Raw genomic sequence first — 24,854 nt, 5'->3', positions numbered from 1 at the left:
TGTCCTAGTATGCTCAAAAGAATATATTCTTTCATTCAAAAGTCCATCATTAAGTCAGTTTTTCAGGTATTTGCAGGTATAGATATGTATCCAGTCTTAAAAAGTGTTTATTTTGATAACTGAGAATTGCAGCTTATACTAATTTGTTATTTCTGTAGTCACATGTAAAGCTCAGATATCTTCAAACTTGCCAATTATAAGGTTATACCTCGGAAGACAACTATAAAATAAATTGAAAATTCAGTGAGGTGTCTTATGTGATTAAAAGCTGCAGTACACTTTGGCTCAGCTGTGAATGTGCAAATAAATGACCAGTACATCTGGCACCTTAAATTTTGCAGAAATCCTTCTTATGTATCTGTGTTTGAAGGTTCCATTATTATCAGTTTCAAGAACTGAAATGCTGATATAATCAAGCTGGTGAGAACACCTCTGATTTTATTTCAGCTAAATAAATATAACAGAGATCAGTGGGAGGACTTTTAGGGGGGTGGGTTTATTTTGTTAGGTTTTTTGTTTGTTTGGCGAGTTTTTTGTTTGTTTTTATTCTCTGATCAAATAAATAAATGAAAAAGGCTTTGTACATTAGGATGTTTTGGATATTGGTCCCAGTTTAGGAGTAGTAAACTATGATGCTATTCATTGTGCCAATAACAGAGATGAAAAAGGTAATGTTTTGCAATCTCCAATTCAATTATGAAGTAAATGCCAAACTTAGGTAAGTAATAGATAAGAGCAGATATTCCAAGTAAAAATAAATCACATTAATCAGTATGCCAACCTTTCTTTTTTTTCTGGCTCAGAGGAAGTTGCTAGAAAGCATAAGACTTGGCAAATTTGTCATTTCTGTGAGACAGATTTAGAAATAATGTGAATTACAGCAAAAATCCTGCCTTGAGATCTCTGTATGTGTTGAGTCAGATTATTAATAACAACAGCTGCTAGGAATTTGAGCTGCTAAACTTGTATTTTGAAAATGTATTGTCATACTCAGCTAGGGGCCAAAGATCAAATTATTAAGGTTAGAGCAACATGTCCCCTGTCAGCCTCCCAGTATTTTTCATCCACATGAAGCACCTGTTTGAAAGCCCAACACTTCCAAAGAAGGTTCCATGGGTCAAAGCAGAGAGAGTGAGCCCTCCTGGGTGTTGCTGACATCACACAGGTATATACATGCCCTGGTATATATTAGGATTAATAACTTATATAAATATTTTTCAAAATATTTTTATTCGTGATTGCTAAATATTGTATTCTAATCCATTTTTTCAGTTAGAATGAGACTATTAATTCATTTTCTGGTGAAAGATAAATACTTTTATTCTTTGTGGGTACAATAGTCATGAGGCCCACACCACACTGGGTTTTGCCTTCTTATCTCTTACCTACTCCTAAATTAAGTTTTTATTAGGCATCATCAACTGCTTGCTAAATAATCCTGAACTAGCCTTTATCTCTTTGAATGATCTTGTATTTTTTTGTGAAATGGAGTTGTACTGAAATGAATACAAGCAATAGTTATTACCATAGATGTGGCTACCTTAATTCTTTATTTAGATTTTATGTATACCTTTATTAATTTTTTTTTAATGTACATATAATTCAGTATGTGCCATGTGTAGTCCCAAGAAAGTATTTCAGGAAAAATAGAAAATAATTTTTGCCTGACACTTTTGTCCAAGGAAAATCCTATTTTCTTCCCACTTTTCTGAAGTGGTATCTGAGAACATTTCAAAATATGTTTTATATTTAAAGTAGCTTCAAGATTAAGTATTTATTTGAAATGAATAGGAAAAAAGAATCCAAAACCCCAACAGTGAAAAAATGTCAGAATATTGCTGAGACACTCAATTGATGTATCCAAAGACATAGGGAAGTGATAAAAGCTTGATTGCATTGTCTACCCTTTACTCAGACTTAGTTCTCTTCACAGCTATTTAAAAAAAACCCAGAACATTGAGAGGAGTGTTTGTTTTGACAGATACATTCACATAATCAAAAATATTTTGCAGAACAATATACTTTTAAAAGTTTAAAATTGTGTTAAATTCCAAGAAGCTGCAATAACTTGAGTAAAGGTACTTGTTGGCAGGTCATTTTGTATGGCAAGCTGTTCTACTGGAATGTTCTTAGATGAACATGTATTAAATGTTTTTTTTCTAATTATCACTCAGAATAATTGATTTGGCTTGAGGCTGAGGACCTCTTACTCAATACCAAACCAAAGGTAAATTGTATTTTCTGACATTCCTTTAACATTAAGCTGATCCCAAAATCTCAGGCTTGGAGATCATCAAGCACCATTTTTAAACACCATAATTGTGTGCTCTGTCGCATTCTCTCACTGCAATGAGATGCATGTCCTGAAAATCAAATACCACATCCCTCTTCCTTATCATTACAGTGGTAATTAATATTAATTAGTTGAACTAATCTATTTTGGAGGACAGCTATAACCTCAATAAAGTTTATTAACATAAAGCTGACCTGTTGGTTGGCTGTGGTTAGAGATGGCTTTAAATAGAAAAGCAACACCTTAAAAATATCCCATTATGTAATTATTTTCTTGAAAATTTCTATCTGCTTTTAGCCACACACAATGTGGGCTATAAAAGGCTGTGCCTTTCTGTCACTGAACACCACTGAGGGAAAAGCTGCCCCTGAGTAAAATGTGGTGGTTTCATAGCTTTGTGTTGCAATTACAGTGATAACCTTGAATGCAGAACAACTGCAGAAAACTTATCTTCCAATTGTCATAGGTATCTGAGAAGGCAAAGATTGTTTCAAAACATTGGTGTGGAGAGCTGCTCATGTTGCAGTATTGGAGAGCTAATAGGATACTTCAAAAGGATTATAAAGATTCAAAAGAAATTGCAGGTGGAGGTGGGGAAGGATGTTCCTGGATATCTTCCAGGAATGTGCCCAATATAGTTAATAGGTGAGAATTTGATTCTCATTTTTATTTTTAAACTATTTACCTATCTTGGTAAAGCAGAATCTAGCCAACAACTGCATAAATTATTGCTATATTAATATCACAGAAAATCAGAGAGCTGTTAAACTAAGGGGTATGAACTGTGCTGGCTCTCACAGTGAGAGAAGCAAAGTTTCTACAGCTTGTCAACAAGTAGCCAAATTCACAGAGCCAATAGTCAACAGAGCTGAGAGGGAATGAGTTTTCTGTATGGAGGCTGGCCAAAAGTTCATAAAAGAGGGCCATTTTCCCCTCTGGAACAGAAGGTTCTTTCAAACCAGGAACTGGGAAATGGAGATGAGGCCAAACCACAGAGCAGCTAAAAACACCCAGAGCCAAGAGCCAGCTATTCAGCTGGAGGAATATATACAGGAGAGAGAGAAGAGGAAGAAAAAGGCAGCTGGGTGTTTATTATTATTGAGAATTAATAAATTAAGAGTCATAAGTTGGCAGCTACTAAAAATCTTACAGGAGAAGAAGGAAGGAAGGAAATCAATCTAGTGAGGGGTGGAATAAACCTCCCTCATTTCACCAAATGATATGTAGAATTGACATTCTGCTTTTAATTTGAAACCTACAGTCCTTTCCCTATGTTTTCAATCATGTGTAATATGGAAGAAAATGTTTGTTTAAACAATTCAGGTTCTCAGGGTTAGGTGTGTTGGTAACTGAAATTTTTAAACAAGCTTCTGTTGTGTTCAGATCCCTGACCTCCCATACTCGGATTGTGTGGAGCTCATTTTAGCTTTTAATTTGAGATTCATTATTTTTCTCTTTTTGTGACAACTTCCATTTTTAACTTGTATGACTCCTGCCCTAATGAAAGGTAACTCAGATTTTATGTACATCTATCATGTTGCCTTCAAATGCACTTGAGGTGTTCCTTAGAACATTAATTTTTGCATTATGTAATCTTTACTTTTTTTCTGTGTTTTCTGACCTTGAATTTAAAGCTTTAAGTAATAAAGATAGGGCAAAAAGTAGCATATAATGAATATTATGCTAAAGAAATAAGACTAACCCTGCAAATGGTAAAGATAGTGGTCTTCTTTACAGTCTTCCTTTCTTGTAGACCTTAAGGAGTTTTTTATTTGATCTTGGGTAAGAAAGATTAATGAAGAAAGGAAAAATAACACATTTCTGACTTTGCTGCAGCATTAGTCTTTGGTAACTCTTGCTGCACTGTGAAAGAAAGAAAAGGAAAAAGCTGAAATGCAGCATGACAATTGAGTCTCCTGTAGCTCTTTCCTTTCCCAAACAGTCACTGGAGGCAGCATATAATTTGTTTTCTTTCTTAGACTTTATACAATCTATTAATGCAAAGCTGCTTTTGCTTTAACAATATATTTTGTTTTCGTTTTGGTGGTTCCTGTTTCTCTTGTTTTTGTTTCATGACTTATGTCTTGGTAAAGTCTTTATCTTTACTAGGGAGCCAATAGAGCTTTTGTGGAACCAACTTGTCCATAAAGTCTGCAATTTAACTGTTGCCAAGAAATTTCTGAGTCCTTGCCATGGGAAGTAAAAAAAAAAAAAAAAAAAAAAAAAGGAAAGGAAATTTGAACCCATTTCTTAAAAACAGAAAGCATAGCAACGAGTCAGAAGCATTTAGCAGTCTGGCAGCAGACAGCAGGACATACAAAGAATAGCAAAATTGTCTATTGAAGAGAGAAAAAAGATCTTCAAAAGACTTGTGTCCACAGCAGGGTGAAAAACATAACAATCCCATTACCAGTGTTATTAGGAAAAGAAATGTTGATTTTCTTTTGTTTCTTAAGTTCTGCCAATATATCATGTTAAATGATATTCCAGTAACTAGGAACATAAAAAGGCATTTTCTGGCTTCCACTTAAAATGTCTCTATTGGAGCAGTCAAAGTAGGAGAGAAAAGAAACAAACAGTTCTGGGATCCACATTCAAAACTTCAGCAGAAAAGACCAGTTGGCCTAGATGAGCTGTCATGACTGTATTAATTCTGCAAATAGGTGACATGCTCTAAACTGAGCCTCTAAACTTTCCCCATATTGCACAGGGAATTTAAATTCACTCACAGTATACCTATAATTTTTCTTCTGTCAGTACTGGTATTGTTTCTACAGTGCATGTATCCATGACCAATTTTTTTATTACCTTAGAGAAAATATCTGCTTTGTACCAAATTGTGGGGGTCCTTTTGGGTTTGTGCTTTTCTGGTTTGGTATGATTTTTAGTTTTTTTCCCCATTCTTTTTACATCATTTTTTGGGGTAGGAGAGTGATGATTTTCAATCTGCATTATTATTACAGGTGTGCTATTGAAACAATAGTGAAATTCCCTATGGTTATGGTAATTTTAGCCTTTTTTCTTTGTACCCATTTTCCTTCCTTATAATTTGCAGGGATATGATAATTGGCAGTTTAAATAGAGCATAAATTTTTGTGCATTAAGTATGCCTGCTTTGTGTAAACAGAAGTTTTCCAAATGCCTGATGTGCAATATATCCTGTTATTTTAAGGAAGGGGAGTGCAGAAAACATCCATGTTGCTTAGTTACGGAAACAACAAACAACAAAAATTTGTTGTCTTTAGTTAGCCATGTAGTGTGGCATTAAAGCACTTGCCAAGTGCATTGTCAGGGCATAGGATGCTATGCTTTTGTGTTCACCCTGACATGTGGATTGTTCAATTTCAGCTTTTATTGTGTGCAGCTTTAGGGTTTAGGCAGATTGGGTGCATTTTAGTTTTTTTTTTTTATCTGAATGATCAATGAGCTCTGGACTCTTGTAGCTGCAGGCTAGACAGTCATCTATATCATACCCATTTTCCTTTGAAAGAAAATGGGGGATTGACACCCTATAGGAAAATAGGATGTAGATGTGTCTGATTTTGGATGAAGGTTCACTAGATTTTGTGCTGGAAAAGCAAACTTCAGTCTCCAAGCAAGTTTCTTCCCTGTGAGGAGATGGTATACCCAATTTACAGAGAAGCAAGGAGAAATTAAGTTCTCTGTGAGGCATTTAGATGCAGGTTAAACCCAAATCCCTGGATTACTGGTCATGACTTCCTAAAACAAGAGTAATTTTAATGGTTTGCTTCTTTCTACCTTAGGCCAAAGTAGTCTGTGGAGAGAATATCTAATTTAGAAAAATCTACTTATTATATATAAAGCTATGAACACCACAATAAAAACAAAGCCCAGAATCATGCTGTATGAATAATAGTTTGCCTTGCAAAAGCCCATTTAATATTTTTCAAAAGTTTGATCTGTTTGCGCTCCACAGTTTGAATGCTTAGACTCAACAGGAAGAAGAAATAGCAGAATGTGAAACTCCCAGATATATACTGCAAGGAATTAGTTGCCCTATAGTGTTTTTGTAGTTTGTTTGTTTTGTTTTTTTTTAATTGGGTTTTTTTTTTTTTTTTTGTTTATTTCTTAGATCAACTAAGTCAAGGGGTTTTTTGAGCTTAATCTTGCAGGGCAGTTTCCCAGACTATATTAATTGATCAAAATTAATGCAACAAAATCCACATGCTATTGTTTGTTCCAAGTGTTTATATATCCATACCATGTAATCTTATCCTGTTATTATTAAGCTTACTTCCCACTTAATAAGAGTCTAGAGATACCTGGGTTTTATTTTGTGCTCAGTGACCCCTTTTCTAAATGCCCCACACTACCATCACCACTACATTTGCACAAATGTTGACCTTAGGAGAATGAAAACCATTTCACTTGAAGAATAATAAGTTGGAGCATTCAATGTTTCCTTCATTTCTTCTCTGTGTTCAGAAAACAAAGCTGATTTATGATCTAGAGGCTTAAGTAGCTGTTGTCATTCACAAATATGCAATAACTGTTAATGATCAGTTGGATTTCTAAGGAATGTGATGCTGTGTGCACCAAGCAGTTCTCAGTGAGCATGGAAATTCTAGTTGCTGGTAAATAATAATAAATAATAAGCTGCCCTTATTATAAGTCCCATTGTTACAGTTTCTGACATCAGCAAGTTTCCTCCTGCTGACACCACTTTTCAAGGGAAACCTGTAGGTTGGCAGCACCTACCTGAACCATTTTGGGTGATATTAATCTGTGTTTTGTAGAATTAACTGTGATTGTATGCAGGTGATACAGGTTTCACAGAAATATGAAAGTACAGTAGCATTGTCTTATGGTAACAAAGATTTATGTAATTCAGTTTTTAACATGTTTTGATACTAGATTCATGCATTTATTAAAATTGTATTTGAATTGAATTGCAATACAAAAATATTTTACTTCCTCTCCCAGTTAAGTAAATAGATATTTGGAGCAAGGTCATAGTGGTAGGTGCTCTGAAATCCTAGGTTCTCTTTGATTCTCAATGTTGTATCAGATCTCATTAGGGGCAGAAATGAGCCAAGACACAGACTCTCACTCAACAACATGAAAAGTGTCCTGGTTCATTCTTTACAACTTTGACTCTGTGACAAGAAGCTCCTACTGCAGGGTCCAGCTGCAGACTCTGCTGTTTCCTGCTGGACTGTGACTGCAAGCATTGGTTTGCAGGCTGACCACAGGCTTCACCTTGCTCAGCTGTGACTGCAGGGTACAACAGCAGCTCTGACTCCATCAGAGCCAGACTGACCTCACAGCAAATCTTTCACTGCAGCAACTCTCTCCCTTGTTTCATTCTTCTTTGTGTCTGTCCAGATCCTTCCTTCTTCCTCAGGGCTCCTCTACCCCCTCAAGGTCCTCCTTCTTCACACCCTCTACCTCCAAGATCCTCTTAGCCACCCAAGCCACTCCTTTTTATCACACTGACCTTTATTAGTCACAGCAGTGACCCATTAAGGGCAAGGCTGTTCCTCTTCTTTGGTAATTAGTACAACTGTGACTTATCAGGGGTGAGGTTACCTGTAATCCATTCTTCTACACTCAAGGAAACCTAGATGCTGCAAATCAGGTGATGTGATCAGCTTCTTTTAGGTTTTACTTTGGTTTTAAGAATGTAAAGTAATTTGAAAGAAATGTTGCATAATAATTTAAAGGATTTTTAATCACAGGGGTTGAAAAGTTATTGCTGGCAGAGATGGTCAGTATTTTGAAATATTTAAGGGTAATGACCTTCATTCATAACGTTTGATGAAGAAAGGGCTGCACTTTTAATTGAAAATAGTGTTGCAATCTGGATTCTTTCACACCTTTCACAGTCCTAAATCTAATGAGATAGAGTCAGTAGAAAGAATGGATAGGAATATGTTTATTTTTTTTTTTAATTTTTTAAACTTTCTTGGCTTATCAATTTGCTAATTAAACAATTACAGATTTAGGATGCATCCCTACTACGATTTTCTTATCTTTTCCTTCACCTCTTCTCAGGGTCATTCATAGATTTATACCTCTTTACACTTCTGGAGTTCATTGTGTAATAGCACCCCAACTTGCAAAAAAACCTATACATGTTTGGGAAGCATGAACTAATTTAAGTTGTGCTCCAAGATGACCACAGACCACATTAAAGAGACTGCTGAGCTTAAAGTAGTAATTGCTGTCTCAAAGCTGGACTTACCTGTTAAAACACAGCCCTGTGATAATTCAAGTTACCCAGCATGTGGTTAGTCTAGATGTAGCAAAGGAAGCCTGTGTCTTGATTGTAAAATGTTCTGCCCTGTATCTCCTAGAAACTAAATTTATTCCTCACTTTGGATAGCTTGGTTGCAGATTATGTGGGGAATTGCTAACTGCTCCATTTTTCTTGGGAGTTTGGGCGACCTTTTGCTGTTTCCAAGAACGAGGTAATTATATATTTTAAAGATTGATGTCTTGAAACTAATTTGATCATAACAGGAAAGAACAGAATGAACACAAGACAAATTAATGGTGCTCCTAATGGCATGATACAACTCCCTGAGGGGTGGTAGTTTCATGTGCAGGAAACTTAGATTGTTGCTCAGGTATGAGAGTGAGTGGAAGAGCAAGCTAAAATCCAGAGCCAGCCCAATGGATGCCAGGATACTGATTGGTGGGTTGTGTGGGAGTCAAGGGAAATGTGACTCCAATATTTCTCCATTGCAAATTCCATCTACTTGGGTAATTGTGGATTCATGTGTCTAAAGGAGGGAGGATGTACCGAGTTAATGTTATATGCTGCGTGCCTCAGAGAGAAACAGCAGATAGTATAAGCCCTATTTAAAGCATGTTTGTCCTTATGCACCCAGAAGCAAAAGAAAAAATTAAAAGGCATAATCAATGGATAAATCAGTATGTTATTTGTACCCTAGAGGCTGTTGTTTCTGAAGCATGTACCCTTGTGAGTTATAAAGCAGATATTAGTCTCAGAATTATTCCTTGCTGTTAAGTGGTTTTCCCAAAATTTAATGACAACTAATTTCTGTGAACATACTGCTTTTCTCCTTTTTGCTGTGCTTCACTGATGACTGAGTACATTTTTCATGGATAGGGAGAGGGGTAAGAATCTCAGGATAACACCAGGAAACAGCCTCCCAAATGCAAGCTGTGTTCAGTTAATGGTTTACAGGTCTTGGTTCATACATTCCTGTTTTATTATTAATTATCCATGATAATTCAGCTCAAATTTTTCCATTTAGTAAGAGTAAATGAACATAAGCACATTCTAAAACTTGGAACATATGCACTATCAAACATAGACATAGGTTTCATTCAAGTTTCCCCACAACATATGTAATAATATGCAGCCATTTTCTTCTCAGTAGCTATGAAGTTTCAGTTGTGGAATATGGAAGAACAAAATTGTAATTTAAAATATTTAAGGATTCCAAGAATGTTTTGATATTGGTGACATAAAATTGACAATATCTTTCACAGTTGCTAAAGTGTTCTAGCAACGTTTCCCTCATACATTATATATTAAGTTAATTGACAAATTATTGAGAAAACCACTTCACTTTGTCCATTATGTTCTTAAACCATATTTGTTAGAAATTATTATTTCTGAGTTGGCAAATGACTTCAGATCATAGTAAGCTGTTTTAGACTTCAAGGAAAACCTAGCTTTCCTTTAGTTTGATGAATTTTTTAACATGGCTATTAATTCGTAATTGTAATATTCAGTTAACCAGTTTCCTTAAGGTTGGACAGTTTGATTTGTCCATAAAGTATAAATTCTCTTTTTATATGTATTTGCCTTGTCCTGTGACCTGCTCTTGTTCAGCAGTCAGTTTAAAAACTTCTCATGTTCTTTGCTGCCATATTTACTTTCATTGTCAAGAAGAATTTAGTTCTAATAAGAGACCATTTTTACTTTTTTATTTATTGTGTCTACTGGCAGTGTTTAATGCTTTTCAGTCTAATCTAGAAAGGTTGTCCCTGTAACTTCTTCAAATGAAGCAGGGCTTCAAAATCCCTCTTGCCAAAGAAAGTGGCCAATGCTTCATTATACCAGATATAAGTAACCTCCCAGGCTCCTGGCTTCTTCCTCTTCCTTCTAAAGACAGAAAGCCACCCAAAGGGAGGTCACTTGCATGTGCTTATTTCTCAACTCCTTTGCACAGTCTGTGAAATCTCAGGTGTTGTGGATATATTTAGTAAGTTGAAATATGGGACCTTACTATCTAATATTAGAGTGTAGTCCAATTTTACTCACTTGTGGTGTCTGCAGTTGAAGAACACATTGTCTCTAGCAGAGTACCATCTCTGCTGTCAGCAATTGCTGAGGTTTATCTGCTGTCTTTGGAGACACAGCTCTCATAGGAACAACACTACTTGTACTTAATTCTGAAATGAAATGAAGAAATAGGTTTATTTCTTAACTTTTAGGTTACATTTTATTATAGTATTATAATTCTGACACATCTTATGATGAAATTTGCATTGTGGATAATAATATTGGATAATAATACTTGGAATTAACACAATTCTTACTAAAAAAGTGTCACTCTATCAACACTTCCTTTTCTTTTATCTTTAAACATAATTTCCAGTAGCAACTCTCACTTGTGGGGTATGCCATCTTAGACTCTGTAAGTGCTGGTGCTGTGATTTCTAACAGTAGCACAGCTCTGCAGTTCATCCCGTGTTTTCCCTTACTGGGTGCCAGAGTGGGCCTCATGTATGTTCAGCCTAGGTCTGGCAGGAAATTAATCCAGAAGCTCTATCCTAAGAATTCAGTAAGCATTTTGTAACCCCCAACAGGGCATAAAGTCTGAAGCAGTGATGGGTCCCCTGAACAGCTCCAAACTACACTGCATAGCTGGGACACTGGATGTGATCTAGCCCTGAATGGTGTAGAGCTGTAGATAAAGAAGCCTCAGCACAAAGTGCTTGGTTTTACTGAGCTGTTGCTTTTTCTCCAAATTGCTCTTTAATGTAGGGCTGAACCTTAGAAACAGTGAAGAAAGTTTTAGTTTCTGTCGTTATGGTTTTGGTATTCAGCCCTTCAGTGGTGTTTTAGCATGAGTGCATAATTTATCAAACAATTAAAAGTATTGACAAAGCACCTGTGCACACCTTTGGTATTGAGGAGCTCATTTCAGCAGCTCTTGCATTATGGATAACTCAGAGCAGCAATTTGAGAAAACACTAATAAACATTAGAACCCTGCGAAATGGTTGCATCACGACAGGCTTCTTGGACCAAGTTAAAATGTGATTTGAAGCAAGAATATTTGCTCCAGAGGTCAATTGGATTTAAAACCAATATTGTCTTTCATTTTTATCAGAAAAGCCTTCAGTCAGGGAAAATATGTAAGTTGAGGGTTTTTTAATCAAATCGAATGAGCTCAAAGGTTTTCCTGGTTTTGCCTGTTTTGATCTGTTATTATATTAGTTCTCCTATCTTATATAGCCTCATGAATTCCATGAATGCTACTACTTCTCAGCACCAAGGACAAACTGAGAATATGTTAAATTATGAAGTGTCTGACCTTGGTATATTTTCTGTGCATGAACAGAAGAGTTAAGACAGTGACAAAGGGTTTAGAGGAAGAAGAAATCTAATACTTCTTTATAATAGCAGAATGGCTGTGCAGAGAAAGCTTTTAAGTAATCAAGGCCACACGAGCTAATTTGCAACTTGTAGTATAAATTATGTGTAGATTCTTTCAGATTGTTAGAATTAACTCCAGGGATATTTTTAGAGCAACTTTGTTTGGTTTAATGAAAACAATTATTAAATCATTAGTCAATGAAAATAGTTATTTCATCCTGTTTGTATGTAAATTATCATATTCATATATCATCATCATTATCCTCTAAATAATGTGCCTATTCAGAATTATATCTGTTTGGTTAAAATGGTCAGGTTTCTTCTAGTAACTTCTCTGCTTTGCTTGCAGGTTGTATATAAAAATAACGATGTCAGGTTGGAGCTGTCTCGACTTGCCAAGCAAGGGGATCCTAAAATGAAGATTCATGGGGTTGTAGCATTTAAATGTGAGAATGTTGCAACCTTAGATCCAATCACATTTGAAACACCAGAGTCTTTCATCTCTCTGCCAAAGTGGAATGCCAAGAAAACAGGCTCAATATCATTTGACTTTCGTACAACTGAGCCAAATGGCCTGATTCTTTTCAGTCATGGGAAACCAAGGCACCAAAAAGATGCCAAACATCCACAGATGGTGAAGGTTGATTTTTTTGCCATTGAGATGCTTGATGGCCACCTCTACCTGCTATTAGACATGGGATCAGGTACTATAAAAATAAAAGCCTTGCAGAAGAAGGTGAATGATGGTGAATGGTACCATGTGGATTTTCAGCGGGATGGGCGGTCAGGTAAGTTCCTTTTCTTAGCATTCAAAATGTGGGTTTTTTTCTGCTTTATCTGAGAGAACACTGGGTACATATTGATGTTGCCACAGTTAGAGTGGGGCATCATCTGAAAAATAAGGAAAATATAAGTCATTACTTTCAGGTGCCACAATACAATAATTTACTGAGTAAAATATTTTATGTTAACATTATTGGATAATCAAGTACTTAATCTTGCAAGTAAGTGTGTTGTGTGTTTGAAAAACCAACAGTAATCTCCCTCCTTTGGTGCTTGCTTACCAAAGAGCTGAAGTGGCAAGTCTCAAGAATGAAAATAAAGCAAAAAAGGGATTACTGAAGATAATCTCTGACGTGGGAAATATTTGCCCCACAGAAACAACACAGATCTTCCAATCATGTCAGCAGATCTCAGTGTACTTAAATGATATGCTAATAAAAGGCTAACAACAGGTATTAGCAGAAATGGAAATAATTGACTTGCTGCATTCTGCCAGTGTGGTTCACATTATGGAGTAGTTTACTAAAAGAATTATCTCATTGAAAAGTGGTAAAAATAAAGAATTAATGAACTCTTCCTTATGCTACTGAAATGTAATATGGCTTAAAGTGCATTTATCCAGTGAAATCGTCAATGTGTATCAGCTCATCTCGAGTATATATCTTGTCTAAACAAATAATCAATATACATCAGTTTAAGGACAGTTCTCTTCTACAATGACTTTGCTGTACTTCATGCCAGGATTTGGAGAGGAAAGGGGCAGGGAATGTGCTGAGCTTATAATTGAGTCCTGAAGATTTTTTTATTAATATCAGTACAAAAACTGAAGTTAATGTACATTTTAAAATTGGGTGTTGAAAAATGTAACCACATTTCTTTTGGATTTTGTGGGATTTCCCACACTTTCTTCCTCCTGGTGACTCCCTTTCCATAGCTTGCATTTATAATTTCTTTATGAAACTTAACCCCCCAAAAAGTTGCCATGTTATGACTTAACTTATTACTACACACAAATCAGATTTCAGATCAAGCAAATCCTAGATGGAGGTTTAAACTGAAGATTGCAGTCAAATCCATGCTGAAAAATCAGACCAAATTCAATTGACCTGCACTGATTATGAAAAATAATTATTTGATTCCTGGGCAGTGCAGCTTCAAATTCTAATAGTACAGACTTTTATTTTCATTTTATAATATGTCAATTGCTCATTTGCATTTCTTGGGGTTAAATAAACCTACCAAGCATAAACAAACAAAACCCAACCAAACAAAAAAAAAAAAAAAAAAAAGAAAAAAACCAACAAAAAAAAAAAAAACAAACCCAAAAACCCCCCTTAATTGAACAACAAAATGCAACTTCTCAAAATCCTCAATTAAGATTGAATATCCGGCAGCTATATTATTTATACTACAGTTTTTATTTTAGACTTTTTTCTCAAGTGTTGTTTCAGTGATTCATATGAGGCAGTAAATCCTGCAATAATCATGCCTGTGGGACTGCTGAAAGCAAAGTTTATTCTTACATCCAAAGCCAACAGATCTATAAAGGAATGAAATAAATGCATAACAATTGCTTACATTTGAAGATAACTTCTGTCCTCTCATTGCTTCACAAAAACCTTGACTCACAAGTGCCATTCAGAGGGTTTAGGGCATACCTTAACTCTTTAAAATTGTGGGTGGACATCAGCAAGAATATAGAGTAATTTTAGGAAGCAAAAACTTCTTGGTGATCAGGATTGCATATAAATTTTTAAGTAAAATTATAAATAATCAAATTAATTCATCTGATGATTTGCCTGTGGTCAAGATAGGTGAAAATTATGCATCCCCCCATCACTGTTGAAAACTAATCATAGTATCTATTAACTCTAAGACATTGAGCTATTACCATTAATATTAAATAAAATTTGCAGGCCTTTGGATTGGCAAACTGAATTTCAACTGCATTTTTGAAACAAAATCAGTTTTTTTGTTATTCTAACACATACAACAATAGTTTATTGTAGGAGAATTACTATAACACTGGCAATGCTTTTGTTTGTCGTAATGATGGTAAGATCTGGTTATTGAAATTATTAGAGAGATGCCTCTGCCTCAGTTAAGGTGTGAATGAGACTGTGTGCCACAGTAAAAAATATGAATTTTTTTGTAGTAGTAAATGTGATATAGAGGGAAATAGAAGGAAATATTAAGAAGTGGATGGTGGGGGAGACACACCTGATTCTAACAGGGCCCTGGCTTCCCTAACCTTATCCCTATCACCCTGTACAATTTTACTCTATTCCTCCAAAGCCACCTGTCCTTGTCTCCACCTTCTGAAAGCTTCTTTTTTTGCTCTTAGTTTTCTCAGCAGCTCCTTCTCCATCCATGGAGGCCTGATGGCATTTTTGCCCAATTGCCTCCTTGTCAGGATGCATCGTGTCTGAGCTTGGAGAAAGTGATCCTTGAATATCAGCCAGCATCCTTGGGCCCCTCTGCCCTCCAAGGCTAATTCCCATTGGATTCCACTCAGTAGTGCCTTGAAGAGGCCAGAGTCTGCTCTCAATCCAGGGCAGTGAGTTGGCTGTGTGCCCTCCTTGCTGTCCTGAGCATCTCATCCCCCTCCATGGCGTGGTCACGTTGGTGTGTTTTACCCATGAAGAATAAAATTCACTTTACTATCTCAGGATGCTTTTTGGCTTCCTTTCTCTAGCCCCGATCAAACATACAGGAAATCACACAAATATGATTACTTTTCATTAGCTTTCCTTCAGAAATTTTATGTAACTGAATGAATATACCTTGAACAGAAAAAAAATTGCTTTTCTCAGACGTTCTTGTTGCCATTGGCAGCATATTTCCCTAGCTGTCAATCATAAAGGAAGAGAACCTTCTTTTAATGAATAAGTAGCTCAAATAAACTGTGATTTTTTTTTTTTTTCCTCTAAATTAAGTTTGGTGTCTTGCAACCTTTTGCTCCTAGCCTTCAAATCCAATGCACAGTAGTTCCTTCCCTCCTATTGTAGAATGCTGTGACATTTCTCAAGGAGCTTTGCTAATTTCCTTGACTTTCATATTAGCTGGATCAGCAAGTACTAGATTTATTTCTCATTCTTTACTCTCTTCCAGACTCTCAGTCACAGTGAGCATCCACTCTAAACTACTGACTTTGCCTTTGCTTGTCTGGGACTGCAGTGGAGGGGGAAGGGAGATGTAAGAAATGAGAAAACATTTTTAAATTGTAATCAACCAGACCCCATTTGCTAGTAATTCTGTCAATCCACTCAGATTTTGAGAGATACAAGGAAGAAGGAAGAGATGGTGACTTTTTAATTTCTTTTTACTGAAAGAGTTTTGACCTATAAAGAAGATCATTGGTAGGACAGAATTCCTGAGACCATATTTAGGTAACATTTAAGGGTTAGGTACAGAGAAATATTCATAAGATATTCTCCCCTGGTCCATCTTTCTTGCTAGGTGTACAGCAGTGCTACCAACTGCTGTGTCCTGAGTTTCCTCCCAGTACTCCTGAATTGTACACCCTGAATTTCTGAGAAGGACCACAGCTTCATAGCTGTCTCCTGTGTGCCCTGTCTTGGCCATGGCATGCTGCAGTCAGTCCTCATCACAGGCACATCATTGTGGTTTAGCACAGAAGATGTATTTAGGATACCTTGCACTGATTTTTCAACATCTCTTAATAAGCAGATGTTTTGGACAGGCACAAAAAGAAACTAAAATAGGCCACATCAGGTAAGCAGAGATCAGTACAGTTGCAGTAGCTGCAATTAAAATCTTCACATTTAACTGATCAGGAGAGAGATGAGATTTAGAAATATGATTCTTATGCACAGTTTTGTGAAAAATTAAATTGCTGAGATAATGAATATGATTGGAGAGGCTCATTACATCATACCTAAGGGAAATGTTTGTTCTGCTCTTAACAATACTGCAAACTCTGCAGAAAAAAAAAAAAGAATTAGGAAAAAACTCACAAACCCAAATTAAATAAAAAAACAACCAATCTACAGAAGCAGCTGTAAAGGTCTTTGCTCACAGTGTATCTTGTTACACAGTAGGGATTGGTCTAATAACTGTTTTCTGAGACTTAAGTATTCTTTAATTTTTTTTAAACTGTTGGCCATATGCAAAGATAACAATGCAATTTTTTTTTTTTATTTTGCTAAACCATCATTCATCCCTCAGAAAGCACCATCACATAGTGAAATTAGGGAGGAAACTTACCCTTCTTGTCAACCTCCAATTGTGTAGGGCAGCATAAAGCAGAATGTATCAGTATCTATTCAGAGGTAGGTAGCATTCAGGGGCTGAGTCACTGAAATTTTGAACTAAAGTTAGTCTCAGCTTGAATACCAGAAATCTTTTCTGGAGTATGTAATTAGAGCTTAACTATAATCAGCATCTCACTTTAAGTAGTGCTTTGTTGATGTCCATTGCATGTGGTGTTGTTGTTGCAGGCTCTTTTTTTTTTTACATGTATTCTTCTCTTCTACATATTATTTCCCACATCTTTTTAACCTTTTAACAACAGCCAGATTTACATGGTCCTATTTCAACAGATGTCAATAGTTTTCATACTTGGGAGAAAGGTTTTATATTGCATTTAAAGGAATATTCTTTCAATGATCTGCAGCTTCCTTGGCTGATCTGCATCTTTCTTGGAGTCCAAGATAAAACTTAACCAACATTCAGCCAAGTGGTGTAATGAGTTTCTCTGTAATCCCCAATATATTTCCCATTTTGCCCACATGTGTGTTATTGTTGATTTATATTGTTGACTTGTCCTTTGAAGGACTTCTCGCTAATCAGTTATCCTTTAAGTCAAAAATTCTTGCTGAAAACCATAACTTCATTAGCTTTTCTCAAACTGCTTTTCCAATACAGAAAGAAGTTTCTGAATGTTGAATTGTACTGTCATCTCAGGTGAAATGCTGCAGAATAAAAACAGCTATAGATCATTACAGGACACTTAAATTTATGTGTAATTTCTGGAGATAAGAAATACTACTTGTTTTTAGAATCTGAAGCTAGATCATGAACTCCCAGATTAAATAAGTCATCCCACACCTTCTTGTCTTTGTCATTCCATTTTACTTCTTTCAGGCAGGACAAACCACATTCTGACAGCATTCTTCCATTGCTTTCTTATTCAGATAGAAATACAAAAATTATAGATTGAGTCTTAAAAAACTTTGATGGAAGCTGCTTGTTTCTTGGAAGGCATTATGGCTCTTTTCAAAGAAAAATCCTTTTCACTACTTATCTGGTTCTGAGTGCTGTTATGAAAAGTTGGAAATTTAAGGATGGTTCCTACTCTAGAGATGTTACAATTTAAACCCTTGAGCATCCAGTGATCTTCTGAATCTGCTATTTCCTCATCATATCTGTTGTCTCTAGCTTATTTTGTTAAACAACATATGTCCCATTCTTTCCTCTTGCAGAATTTGACAATTTCTATCTTGAGAATGACATTACAGTATCTTTACAGGGAAATTAATTAACCCTTTTGTGCTGGATGCATAAGACATTTGCATGCTCCATTAACTTCCCTTTCTTCCTCTGTGGAAAGTGATGTCCCTTCACATACATAAGAAGAAAGATCTGAATTGGAGGCACACTAATGATTTGACAAAACAATTCCTTTTAATTTGCCTATGATTCCCAGAGAAAGTAGAATTATAATCTATCAAAGGAGATGTGCATCACGGTCCCCAATTTCTGTGCTAGCTTCTGCCATTGTTATGAGGTCCAACTTGAGACATTTTCAACAGAACTCAGAAAGTTTCCCTCAAGAAAGATAACAGGCTTAAAAAAAAAACCAAAAAAAACAAAAAAAAAAAAAACCAAAAAACCAACAAAAACAAAAAACAAAAAAAAAAAAAAAAAAACCAAAAAAAAACCCAAACCAAAAAAAAAACCAACACCAAAACAAAAAAACAAAAATTCACCCCCAAACCTCACCAAGATGAAACAGCATGTGCTACCTCTGTCTTAGCTCTGGGTGCATTGTGAAACTAAAGATGCTAATGGAACCATTGTTTATTTTCTGTTTTTCTGTGAACTTGAGTTCTGCATTTTTTTTATTAGGATTCTTAAAAGGCTCTGTATTTTTTGCTGTATTTTGTAGTATTTTTGTATTCCCTTATTTAATTGGATTTTTCTTTTTTCATCTGCATTTACAAAGGAATTAGTGAGTAAAGTTTGCATTGTCTGTTAGAGATAGATAAAAGGTAATTTGGATATCATCAGCAGTGGTGGCTGTGTGGTTGCCTGTCATGTTTTTCTACCCATAGTCATTAGATGCCATGGTTGCAGTAAGGTTTCAGAGGACTTCTCACACAAAGTATTTTATGGGATTTCATTTCTTTTACCTGGGAAGGTAAAAAGTTCACTTCTTTAAGAAGCTATTGGCATCTATTCAAAATAATACTTAAGCTCTCTTCAGGGTAATCCTTTATGGCACAGAGAAGAAAAATTTCCTACTTCAATCTACCACTTTACTATAATTCACAGTCACCAGTTTCCCTTATACTCATCTTCCTAAACCTTCTGTGCTTGCAGAGCTTCCACTTGGAACAGAGAGTAGCATCTCTACTAGCAGAGATTTATCTGTCTTTTCCTGTGAGCTGGAAGTAATCAAGACATACAGATTTTTATTTTTTAATAGAGAAGGAGTTCTGGGATTCTTTGTTAATGTCTTGAGAATGTAATGTCCAGCAGAAAGCAGCACTGTTCACAAGTTGGAGGCTGCAGCTGAGTTAACTTGTGTGGGTGCACAAGTGGGTGCTGCCTGAACATGGATTTAGAGTGTTTGGTCCTAAATTAGCCTGTACATCAACAGATGGCAGCAAGCAACAATAGCAGTAAGAAATGGTGTGAGGACAAGTATGATTTGTATTTACAGCATCTCTAACCCTTTTAAAGATGAAAAGATCTGGTGCCTGTTAGCCATCCTTCCTGGTGCTGTAGGATGCTCTCTGAGAAGTCTCTCTTGGTTTGACAGGTCATCCACAGGTGTCATTGTTTGATGCAACTGGTTAATCAAATCAAATCTCAAAATGTTTATGCTTGCATGCCTAAGGTCAAACCTGTAGCAAGCATTCCATATGAGTGCCAAATTCTGCTTCTAGAAGCTGAGAAGAAACAACTAATTTTTATAGTTAGGAAACCATAATTGTCTTATCAGTTTTAAATGGAAGTTTGGAGGAAAAAGTATCTTGTTTCATCATGCCTATTTCTTTACTTTCTTGGAAGTTCACTATTGCATCTATGTGATCATTCTACTGACACAGAAGACATTTCCCATAATATATAAAAGGGAAAACTGACCACATCCTCACTCTATAAATGTGCTTATAGAGATGCAAAAATTCTATGCAACCCTTTTTTAAATCTTGTTAGTTCTCTTCTGATAGTAGGGAAGACTGTTTTTGGTATCCAGCCCTTCTAAAATCCATATGACTGAAGTCTCACATGGGAGTTGGACCTCCTGAGACCTTTATCCCAAACAGCGTTTACTAATGATCCAGATTATTTAGATATTCATTCTGTCAGTGTTGTTGAAGTTAACCTACTGAACCAACAAAAGAACAGAAAAAATTTAGCTTCTACTGGAGTCCATTACTAAAAGATAAGCTTAAATTTTAGGCTGTACCCAAGTAAGAGAATGATCTTTTTCTGACCTGCCTTTGTTTGCTTAAAACTCACATTTTCATATGCATGCTGTGTAAAGTGTGAATTTTTTCTTATGCACAACTCCTACCACAGTGGAAGCATTTTTGGTAATCAGTGTTATCTTCTGGAATCTGTTTCAGGCTAACAGTGAAGATGATGAATCATGTTCGCTTTATATATATATATATATGTATATGTATGCTAAATTCATCATGGTGAATGCAATCCTTCTGTGTCTTGTCACCACTAATACCCTTTTGTTGTTATGCCCAGCAGATAACACTGTGTTGCATTATATGACTGGTCATTATAACAATTTTGTGACATATATAATATTTTGATTTATATTTTGTTTGTTTTTGTACCCGTGTAGAGAAATAAGGAATCACTTCTGTGAAGATCTACGTTAAGATTTATTTTTCCAAGTGATTTTACTTAGAAATAAAATTAAAATTGATTGGCATAAGTATGCTCTGTTAGACTGTATGTTCTAAATTTTTCTGCTTAATCAAATTATAAATGTTACATACCTCATTATTTTAAATAAAGTACCACCAAAAAAAGGTTCTTTGCTGATGATTACATTTTCTTTGTTCAGACACTTCATAAAGAGAACTCTATTTTAGGTGCAACTTGTTTATTAAATTTTTAGACTAAAATGGAAAAGATATTTCTGGTTTCCTGAAGGTCTAAATACATCTTCTCTCCCTTTCATTGTAACATGCACACATTTTGAGATAAGTGTCAGAGGCATTGATTTTTCCCTCCAGGACCACATCACTTCCTTCTTAATGATTGCCTGCCTGGCAACAAATGAGAGTATTTTCCTTCTTCTCTTAAAGAAAAAAGTCTTATCCAAAGCCCAATGGAAGTGGTGGGAGTCTTTTAAAATATTGTGACTTTGGCCCCAAACCAGACTCAGATTTGCCTCCCAGGTTTCAACCTATCAATAAAATCCTGGCCTTAAGGCTTTGAAATACATACAAGGGAGTGAAGATGGTGAAGATATTTCTGTTGTGGTTGCACAATGAGGATGTTTCTGAAAATTGCACTGAACTGTATCTGTGAGATTGGTAGGATGATTTTTACTGGGATTTTTCATATTGTGCTCATGCAGTGTTGTGCATAAAGGTTTTTTAGATCATTAACTTCCTGACTACATTGCAATTGAAATACTGAAGTGTATCTATGAGTCTATAACTGTACAAATAAAATACCTCTACTTCACCCATAGCTGTTTTCCAGGAGCTACATGTGACCTGTAGATGAATGAGTAAAAAAAGCAGTACCAAAACCAAATATCTTGAAAATCACTCATTTTATTGTCTTTACAGGGACGATATCTGTGAACACGTTACGTACTCCATATACTGCACCAGGGGAGAGTGAAATCCTTGACTTGGATGATGACTTGTATCTTGGAGGCTTACCAGAAAATAAAGCAGGCCTGGTCTTCCCAACAGAAGTGTGGACAGCACTCCTCAATTATGGATATGTTGGCTGCATTAGAGATTTATTTATTGATGGTCAAAGCAAAGATATTCGACAGATGGCTGAAATTCAAAGCACAGCTGGAGTGAAACCCTCATGCTCAAGAGAAACTGCAAAACCTTGCCTTAGCAACCCCTGTAAAAACAATGGTGTGTGCAGGGATGGGTGGAACAGATATGTGTGTGATTGCTCTGGCACAGGGTACCTTGGCAGATCGTGTGAAAGAGGTAGGTTCCATGAGATGACTGCACTTCCATTTTTATATATATATATAAAAAAGCACAACCATAAAATAAGCAAAATCCTGTACGATGGATAAAAATGGTAAACTACTGCTGAGTGTCCTGAGGGGAAAAAAAAAAAAAAAGCATCCTTGATTTCACTTGATGAGAAGTGGAGCCCTGCTCTAGAGTCAAAGCATTAATTCTAGAGGAAGGATCTCAGGGGAGGCTCTAAAGTGTATGAAGAAGTATTAGGTGGCTATGACAGAGAATCAGTGCTGCCTAATGTCTCCTAGAAAATACCTCCTTTTGTGTATCATCATACATTGCTGAGTTCTGAAAAGCTTTGTGAAAGCAAGTTTAAGTATTATTGCATTGCTATGATGCCTTGGAGTGGCTGCCTCGAACAGAGGCTGGAAGAAGATAAGAGTATAAAGTAGGCACTTGTTAAAGGCCTTCAATAGAAACCCTTGGACAGTCAAAAGCTTCCCAGCAGCTACACTCAAGATGGACAATGGTCACAAGTTTTCCAGACATTTTAAGTTTCATCCATTTATATATATTGCGGTTAATTCCCCAGTTAGCTCTCCCCCAATTCACTTTTGTTTGTACCTCATAGTGAAGGGTGTCCTTGGGTTCCAGGCCCAGAGGGATTGTTTTGTCTGACCAAAGTGTGAAGTGTACGTAGCACTTTTTATGAAGTTTAGAGTTATGCACTAATGCAGCACAGAATTTGAAAAACATAAAGGCTAAGATCTTAAGGTATCAGCTAAATTGTAACATTCCAGTTCCAAACTGAGGTCTTGTTCTCTGCCTATTTATGTCAATATTAGGATATAATTAAATTTACTTTTGAATTTCACCATATCACTTAAATCCATGGGCAGAACTTCACTTATGAGTCAAAGCAGAAGAGTCAGTAGGAATTAATATTTTTTACTTCTCTCTTTTTAAAAAGATCCAAGTATCCAAGGAAACTGTCCATAGTTATCTAAAATCTCTGAGTATTCCTCTTACCTAGAAAAGGTAGCAGTGAAGTTGACAAACTCCATTTATTTAATTGAAAAGATGGATAGTGGCAAGGAAAGCAGATGTTGAGGTTAGTTAATAGATAGAAAATCCTTTAATTTATTCAAAATTGCAGTGTGCTAATAAAAGACTTTAATCTAAGTAGGTAAATGATAAAAAAAATGTTTTTAATAGCTTAGTTTTTGTTTTGGGGTTTTTTTGTTTGTTGTTTTTTTTGTTTTTGTTGTTTTTGTTTTTTGAGGTTTTTTTTTGTTGTTGGGGTTTTTTTGTTGTTGTTTTGTTTTGTTCTAATTTTTATTCGTATTGGAATAGAAAGTGTTTCAATGCCAGGAGTTGTATTTTTTCATCTCACAGTTGACACAGTATTTTCTTCAGATTTGTCTTCAACCTGAAATCTACACTTAAAGTTTATTGACTGAAAATGAAGTTCTTTTCATCTAATTTGATTAATTTTTCGACTTAGATGAAAGGAAAATGTATTCTTTAGAAATAAAAACCGCAATGAGTGTTTTATGTGTCAGTAGGTATCTGCAGTTATGTAGCATGGATTTTGCAAGCAGAGTCTCAGATTCTGCAGTGGGGTTTCTCTGTTTTGTGTTTTGACTGTTGATGCCTTTGGCTCATGGCCAGCCGTTCGGAGCTCTCCAGGGTGCTGATCCTGGCGGAGTGGAGCCGGCAGAGGGATAACGGAGCTGCCTGATGCATCCTTCTGTTCAACATGGCTGGTGTACCACCCTGTGGCCAAACTCTCCAATTGCACAGGGGCTCAAGCAAAACCGCATTTGCATTTTGTTTTATTTCCACTGAAAAGCCTTAGAGACATAAACACATGCAGATCTGCAAAGAACTGAAAGCAAGCTTCATCACAGCAACTTCCCATTCATGTATTGGACAGCTGGTGATGTTTTATAAGGAAACCTTTGCCTTTTATTTCCCATGCCTGATTTTCAAGAATTGTCCAGCTTAAGGCTTCACTTTCCACTGCATTCCCCTGGTGGGACTGGTGGTACTGGAGTGGTGGTGTTGGCTCCTCCACAACAACATTTGGTTCTTGTCCAACAGAAGTATGTGTGGCACTTCAGCAGCATGAGATCATTTCCTGCTCTTGGGTTTCCCTCTCCAGAGGGAACTGCACTGAAAGGAGATGTCTTCTCAGTAATATTCATTTCCCAAGTGGTCATGGATTAATAAGATTATAGCTTTTGGGATTCGGAAAGCGTCGTGTTGGCATCCTACCACACAAAGTTATTATAACTACTACTCATGTGTAGGAACTGATAAACTTTTGTATTTGGTGATATAAGTAGCACATTTACAATTGTTCCAACTAGTTTAGATAAAAGGTGAACATGCTCATTTCAGCAAACAATGCAGTTTCACAAAGAAAAGACAGCTTTAGGATAAAATACTGGAGATTAAACAACTAGAATATTTAACATTAAGTAATTAATGTGTCTTCAGTAAAAAATGCACACATATATATTTATATCCACATCTACTTTATCCTGCTACAAGTTATACTTGACTTTATTCTTGATTTTCAGTAAGGTTAAACATCAGTATAATCTGTAGATTGGCTTTAGTAGATTATGAAAACTCTAGCAGATGGATGGACAGATGTCACAGCAATATAATTTGGCGTCCTCTTGTACTTTGAGGATCACTGAGTGAGTGACTGCCTCTTAGCAAAGTCTTTTGCAGGTGTATTCTTTTGACTGGATGGCCAGGAACAATAGTAAAATCAAACAGAGATAAGAAAA

General features: G+C 36.0%; 1 protein-coding gene across 13 annotated transcripts in view; it reads left to right on the top strand.

Moving 5' to 3' along the window:
* NRXN1 (neurexin 1) overlaps positions 1 to 24,854 on the top strand; it is a 659,042-nt gene that overhangs the window by 250,277 nt on the left and 383,911 nt on the right. For all 13 annotated transcript variants that reach the window (XM_079298612.1, XM_079298607.1, XM_079298599.1 and 10 more), the window contains 2 exons: positions 12,243 to 12,681; positions 21,688 to 22,071. In XM_079298612.1, coding sequence (XP_079154738.1) covers positions 12,243 to 12,681; positions 21,688 to 22,071 — 823 coding nt within the window. The remainder of the gene's footprint in view (positions 1 to 12,242; positions 12,682 to 21,687; positions 22,072 to 24,854) is intronic.

Source organism: Erithacus rubecula (genome assembly GCF_903797595.1).
Source record: "Erithacus rubecula genome assembly, chromosome: 2".
NCBI classification, from domain to species: Eukaryota; Metazoa; Chordata; class Aves; order Passeriformes; family Muscicapidae; genus Erithacus; species Erithacus rubecula.
This window is presented reverse-complemented; position numbering and strand designations above follow the sequence as displayed.